Source organism: Phytophthora sojae (genome assembly GCF_000149755.1).
Source record: "Phytophthora sojae unplaced genomic scaffold PHYSOscaffold_22, whole genome shotgun sequence".
In the NCBI taxonomy this organism is placed as follows: domain Eukaryota; phylum Oomycota; class Peronosporomycetes; order Peronosporales; family Peronosporaceae; genus Phytophthora; species Phytophthora sojae.
The window spans coordinates 248,929-256,185 of NW_009258136.1; the positions used below are offsets into that span (position 1 = coordinate 248,929).

At 57.9% G+C, this 7,257-nt stretch overlaps 2 protein-coding genes across 2 annotated transcripts; both read right to left on the reverse strand.

Moving 5' to 3' along the window:
* Positions 1-2,779: 2,779 nt before the first annotated feature.
* Positions 2,780-3,286, reverse strand: PHYSODRAFT_572198 (hypothetical protein; the record flags this gene model as incomplete). The annotated part of the gene is made up of 1 exon (XM_009541368.1): positions 2,780-3,286. The coding sequence occupies one exon, from the start codon at positions 3,284-3,286 to the stop codon at positions 2,780-2,782; it is 507 nt and encodes a 168-aa protein (XP_009539663.1).
* Positions 3,287-4,555: 1,269 nt separating this feature from the next.
* PHYSODRAFT_535291 (hypothetical protein) lies at positions 4,556-4,936 on the reverse strand (the record flags this gene model as incomplete). The annotated part of the gene is made up of 2 exons (XM_009541364.1): positions 4,556-4,676; positions 4,713-4,936. The coding sequence occupies 2 exons, from the start codon at positions 4,934-4,936 to the stop codon at positions 4,556-4,558; spliced, it is 345 nt and encodes a 114-aa protein (XP_009539659.1).
* Between the last annotated feature and the right edge of the window lie 2,321 nt (positions 4,937-7,257).

The window sequence follows — 7,257 nt, forward strand, 5'->3', positions numbered from 1 at the left end:
CTGTTCACGTAGAACGGCGTGTAGCCTGTCGAGGCGTGCACGGCGTTGTTCAACGCGAACTCAACGAGTGGCAGCATGGCGCTCCAGCGCTTCGGCGTCTTGGCGCAAATGCTGCGGAGCACGTCCTCGACGACGCGATTTACGCGCTCTGTCTGACCATCGGTCTGCGGATGGTCCGCCGTGGACATGTCCAGCTTGGTGCCAAGCACCGCAAAGACCGCGCTCCAGAAGCTGCCCGTGAAGCGGGGGTGTCGGTCCGAGAAAATCGACTCTGGGCGTCCGTGTTGTCGAAACACTCGGTCCAAGAACAGCGTTGCTGTACCTTTACCATCGATGGTATCCGGCACAGCCGCAATGTGAGCCATCCTGGGCCCGCCTTACTGCCGCCTGTTTTGACCGCTGGGATCTGCCATTGTCAGACATGTATACCCCGTACGTCTTCCCGAGCGAAAACGGTCTGCGCTGCGGGACGCGCGAATTGAATTATGGCCCACACCAGTGGCGCGGCGACTTCCAGTTCAACATCAGCCGCTACAGTCAACAGCAACTGATGGAAACCAGGCCAGCTCGGTATGGAGATCGAGCAAGATGTGGCGACTGGGAAGGTGTCGGTGCGGCAGACCAAGTTCGCGAAGGACATTCTCGAGAAGTTCAAGATGGATGAGAGCAACCCTGTGAAGACACCGCAGGATCCGGGTCTGAAGCTGACCAAGGCCATGTGCGAGGGAGGCTGCAAGCACGACGAGACCATGGCGAATGTTCCGTACCGGAACGCCGTGGGCTGCCTCATGTATCTCATGGTGGGGACTCGTCCGGACCTCGCAGCGGCAGTGGGAGTGCTGAGCCAGTTCGCAGCGGACCCATGTCCGACACACTGGCAGGCGCTCAAGAGGGTCTTCCGCTACATCCGAGGCACGAAGACGCACGGCCTCGTGTTTCAAGCGAGCAGCGAGGACGGACTGCAAGGCTACTCGGACGCGGACTGGGCCGGCGACATCGAGTCTCGACGGAGTACGAGCGGCTACGCGTTCATGATGAACGGCGGATGCATCAGCTGGCGAAGCAAGAAGCAGCGCACGGTGGCGCTCTCGTCGACGGAAGCCGAGTACATGGCGCTGTCGGAGGCCACGCAGGAGGCGGTGTGGCTCAAGGTGTTTCTGTGCGAGCTGGGCGAGATGGCGAGCGATGAAGCGGTGAAGATCTACGAGGACAACCAAGGCTCCATCGCGTTGGCCAAGAACCCGGAGTTCCACAAGCGCACCAAGCACATCGACATTCGCTACCACTTCGTGCGCGAGAAGGTGGAAGACGGTCAAGTGGTGTTGCAGTATGTTTCGACACTCGACATGCTGGCGGACATCATGACGAAGCCGATCGCGGCGCCGCAGTTCGACGCGCTCAGGACGAAGCTGGGCATCGTGGTCGCTGACGAGTCGAGTGGGAGTGTTGTCAAGACTGATGTGACGACGCCTCGCCAAGCGACCGTGTGACGCGAACGCGTCATCAGTGAGGTCGGCGTGACCTTCACTGTGTTGTACCGCAATCATTCAGGTGATTACGGGACGATGATTACGTCACGGTGATTACGCCATGATTGTGGGTACAGGATTGTGGGTACAAGATGGGCATCGACGTGGCGTTCTCTGATTGGATAAGGTAACTGTGTATCCAGTAGAGAATCCAGTAGGGTGTACCCAGTAAGAGGTATCCAGTAGCAGGCTTAGAGGTAGCACGCGGTTGCGAACTAAGGACCTGAATCGAATCACTTTGCATTTTGCCAACTACTGCTCAAGTGTTCTTCCTTTTGTATTAGTATAGCCAATTATGGTCATGTTCATTAATACCAAACTCATCGATACCAAGCACGCTTACAAGCGTGAGGCAAATAACAACCTAAAGGAGTTGAAATCGCTCATGGGAAAGTTGATCGTCAAAGACCCGCCTATCGCTGACAGCGCGTTCAAAGCTGCTAAACCAGGCGGTAGCGTCTGGACATACTCCGAACCCAAAAAAAGCCGCACGTTTAAGCTGTAAGCTCTCTAAGCTGAGCAACCTCTTTCTTTAGCTCCTCGATTTGACCTTGTTGCTCTTGGATCGCTCTCGCTAAAACCGATGTCAGGCTAGCTAGATCAATTCCCCATGGGTTAATTGGAAACCCTTCTTGATTTAAATCATCGTTTGCTCCGATATCAACTGCTTCTCGGACGATTTCGTACAATTCTTGCGCTATGAATCCTACATGAGAGGTACGCTCCTGTATCATAGTGAATTTCCTTGGCTTCATCTCCATAACTGTATTCAGGCCATATGGACAGTCTACAATGTCTGTCTTTAGCCTCTCGTCCGAAGCATTAGTGTAGCTACCACCTCGCACCTGTTGTCAAGACTGATGTGACGACGCCTCGCCAAGCGACCGTGTGACGCGAACGCGTCATCAGTGAGGTCGGCGTGACCTTCACTGTGTTGTACCGCAATCATTCAGGTGATTACGGGACGATGATTACGTCACGGTGATTACGCCATGATTGTGGGTACAGGATTGTGGGTACAAGATGGGCATCGACGTGGCGTTCTCTGATTGGATAAGGTAACTGTGTATCCAGTAGAGAATCCAGTAGGGTGTACCCAGTAAGAGGTATCCAGTAGCAGGCTTAGAGGTAGCACGCGGTTGCGAACTAAGGACCTGAATCGAATCACTTTGCATTTTGCCAACTACTGCTCAAGTGTTCTTCCTTTTGGTTATGAGCCCAAGCCCCGTCTTCCCTGACCAAGACCCCGACTACGCCTTCGCCATGGACGCCGCCCCGACCGCGACCGCCCGCATCAACAAGTTCGACGGAACCAACTTCCACACATGGAAGTTCAAGATGCAGATGGTGCTGGAGGAGCGCGAACTGTGGGAAGTGACGAGTGGGGAAGTGAAGCTCGAGCAGTGCACGACCGCGGCGGACCAAGCGACGTTTCGCAAGAAGTCGCGCAAGGCGCTGGCGATCGTCTGTCTCGCGTTGGAGGACTCGCAGCTGCCGCTGGTGCGGTCGGCGAAGGACGCGCATGATGCATGGTCAAGACTCGAGGGACACTTCGAGAAGAAGAGCCTGGCGAACAAGCTCTTTCTTCGTCGACGGTTCTTCACGACAACGATGGACGAAGGTGATGATGTGCTGGAGCACATTAACAAGCTCAAGACGCTGGCGGAACAGCTCGACGCGGTCGGCGCTCCGGTCAGCGAGGACGACTTGGTGATCACGCTTCTTGCCAGTCTGAGCGAGTCGTACCAGTTCCTCATCACGGCGTTGGAATCGCGTTCCGACACGCTGACGTGGGAGCTCGTGACGTCTCGGCTCCTGCACGAGGACATGAAGCGCAAGGAACAAGGTGGCGGTGCTGACGGAACCGCGCACGCTCAAGGTCAAGCGTTCATGACAAGCGACAACGGGAAGCGCAAGGGACGGCAGGCGCAAGCGCAGAGGACGAGCGCCTGTCACTACTGCGGCGAGCACGGACATTGGATCGCCAAGTGTCCGGTGCGGATCCGCGAGAACGGGGAGCGGCAGAGGCCGCAACGAGCGAACGTCGCGCAGGTCGAAGATGACTCTGGCGACTTCCTCTTCTCGGTTGGTGGCGACACGGGTGCCTCCAAGCTGAGCGGCATGTGGTTGGTCGACTCGGGTGCGACGCAGCACATGACGTACTCGAAGGAGTACATGAAGAACTACAAGAAGATCTCTCCGGTGGACGTGCATCTGGCGGACGACGGCGTGGTTCAGGCGGTGGGGAGCGGCGACATCGTGATGTCGATGCAGACACCGCGCGGCATGAAGAAGGGTGTGCTCACGGGTGTGTGGCACATCCCGAAGCTGTCGCGCAACCTGTTCTCCGTCGGCCGCTTCACCAAGGACGTCGGGCCAGTGACCTTCGAGAGCGACGGGTGCTTCGCGGAAACGAAGGGTCTCAAGTGGAAGCTCGGCGCTCGCGAAGGCAAAGGACTGTTCAAGCTCTGCATGACGCCGAGGACGCCTGCTGACGAGGCCAATGCGGCAAGCTCGAAGAATCGCCAAGGGGACACCACGTCGTACCTCTGGCACCTTCGACTTGGTCACATCGGCCATGGTGGTCTCGACGCCATCGTCAAGAAGGGCTACGGCACTGGCATCCCAATGACGTCGGTGAAGCAGTGGGAGGTGTGCGACGGGTGCGCACTCGGCAAGCAAACGCGAGTAAGCTTCATGAAGTCGTCGCCGAACCGTGCGAAGCAAGTGCTGGAGGTGGTCCACAGCGATGTGTGCGGTCCGATGCAGACGGCGACGTTCGGAGGCAAGCGCTACTTCGTCACGTTCATCGACGACAAGTCGCACTTCTGCGTGGTGTACCTGCTACGGAACAAGTCGGAGGTGGCTGCCAAGTTCGCTGCGTTCGTCGCGTTGGCTGAAACGCAGACCGGCAAGCGAGTGAAGGTGCTTCGGAGCGACAACGGCGGCGAGTACACTTCGGGTGCGATGGCCAAGTTGTGTGCGGATCGCAGCATCGAGCAGAAGTTCACGCCACCATACACGCCTCAGCTCAATGGAGTGGCCGAGCGAATGAATCGGACGCTGGTGGAGTGTGCGCGCTGCATGCTGGAGCACGCCGGGTTGTCGAAGGAGTACTGGGGAGAAGCGGTGATGACGGCCACGTTCCTCCGCAACCGGTGTCCGACGCGCGCCATCAGTCACGACAAGTCGCCGCACCACGTTTGGACCGACAAGAAGCCTTTGCTGGCCAACCTCAAGGTGTTCGGGTGCCACGCGTACGTGCACGTGCCGAAGGAGAAGCGGTCGAAGTTCGACGCTCGGTCGGTGCGCTGTCGTTTCCTCGGGTACTCGGAGCACGAGAAGGCGTATCGGTTCGAGGAGATCGAGAGCGGTCGCGTGTTGGTGAGCCGCGACGCGCAGTTCATGGAGGATGTCTTCGACGGTGGGAGACGCGACTACGCTTCGAAGGAGGTGTTGGTGGGTCTTCCGACAGATGATGATGAAGACACCACGGATGAAGAGACTCAGTCCGGATCAGACGAGAACAGCGAAGAAGCTGCGCGGAATCAAGACTTTGAACCCGGCAGCAAGCGACACCCGCGCACGCAGTCGCTCGAGGAAGCCGTGGAGGTTCCGAGTGCCAAGCGGTATGCGGTGCCGAGACGACAGCAGCCGCTGGACGAGATGTCTGCCGCAGCACAAGAGAAGGAAGACTTCGAGGCTGCGTACGTCGTGGATTCAGTGGGAGAGATGCCGACAACGTTCAAGTCGGCGATGGAATCCAGCGACGCAGACAAGTGGAAAGAGGCGTGCGACTCGAAGGTGGAGTCGCTCCGCAAGAACGAGACGTGGACCCTGGTGCCACTGCCGAAGGGACGCAAGGCGATCGGCTGCAGATGGGTGTTCCGCGTGAAGGAGAACCAGTCTGGAGAGATCGAGCGGTTCAAGGCGCGACTGGCGGCGAAGGGGTTCTCGCAGAAGTACGGCATCGACTACGACGAGACGTTCGCGCCGGTGGCCAAGTTCACGTCGATTCGGGTGTTGCTGAGTCTGGCGGCCAAGTACAAGCTCACAGTGCACCAGATGGATGTGAAGACCGCGTTCCTCAACGGCTTGTTGGACGAGGACATCTACATGGCGCAGCCGGACGGATATGTGGACGGAGATCGACCCGACTACGTGTGCCGGCTCAAGCGTTCGCTGTACGGCCTGAAGCAGTCGCCGCGGATGTGGAACAAGACGATCGACGAGTTCATGTTGAAGCTGGGGTTCAAGAAGTGCGAGTCCGACCACTGCATTTACTTGAAGCGGGACAATCACGACATGATGTTCGTGGCACTGTACGTGGACGATCTGGTCCTCGCCAGCAGCAGCGACAGGATGCTGAAGGACACGAAGCAGGCGCTGAGTGACCGGTTCGAGATGACCGACATGGGCCAGCTCAAGTACTTTCTCGGTATGGAGATCGAGCAAGATGTGGCGACTGGGAAGGTGTCGGTGCGGCAGACCAAGTTCGCGAAGGACATTCTCGAGAAGTTCAAGATGGATGAGAGCAACCCTGTGAAGACACCGCAGGATCCGGGTCTGAAGCTGACCAAGGCCATGTGCGAGGGAGGCTGCAAGCACGACGAGACCATGGCGAATGTTCCGTACCGGAACGCCGTGGGCTGCCTCATGTATCTCATGGTGGGGACTCGTCCGGACCTCGCAGCGGCAGTGGGAGTGCTGAGCCAGTTCGCAGCGGACCCATGTCCGACACACTGGCAGGCGCTCAAGAGGGTCTTCCGCTACATCCGAGGCACGAAGACGCACGGCCTCGTGTTTCAAGCGAGCAGCGAGGACGGACTGCAAGGCTACTCGGACGCGGACTGGGCCGGCGACATCGAGTCTCGACGGAGTACGAGCGGCTACGCGTTCATGATGAACGGCGGATGCATCAGCTGGCGAAGCAAGAAGCAGCGCACGGTGGCGCTCTCGTCGACGGAAGCCGAGTACATGGCGCTGTCGGAGGCCACGCAGGAGGCGGTGTGGCTCAAGGTGTTTCTGTGCGAGCTGGGCGAGATGGCGAGCGATGAAGCGGTGAAGATCTACGAGGACAACCAAGGCTCCATCGCGTTGGCCAAGAACCCAGAGTTCCACAAGCGCACCAAGCACATCGACATTCGCTACCACTTCGTGCGCGAGAAGGTGGAAGACGGTCAAGTGGTGTTGCAGTATGTTTCGACACTCGACATGCTGGCGGACATCATGACGAAGCCGATCGCGGCGCCGCAGTTCGACGCGCTCAGGACGAAGCTGGGCATCGTGGTCGCTGACGAGTCGAGTGGGAGTGTTGTCAAGACTGATGTGACGACGCCCCGCCAAGCGACCGTGTGACGCGAACGCGTCATCAGTGAGGTCGGCGTGACCTTCACTGTGTGGTACCGAAATCATTCAGGTGATTACGGGACGATGATTACGTCACGGTGATTACGCCAAGATTGTGGGTACAAGATGGGCATCGACGTGGCGTTCTCTGATTGGATAAGGTAACTGTGTATCCAGTAGAGAATCCAGTAGGGTGTATCCAGTAAGAGGTATCCAGTAGCAGGCTTAGAGGTAGCACGCGGTTGCGAACTAAGGACCTGAATCGAATCACTTTGCATTTTGCCAACTACTGCTCAAGTGCTCTTCCTTTTTGTAGGTCGATCTCAGGATCTACGAGGCTTACCCGGACCTCTATCAGATTACTACATTGATCCGATCA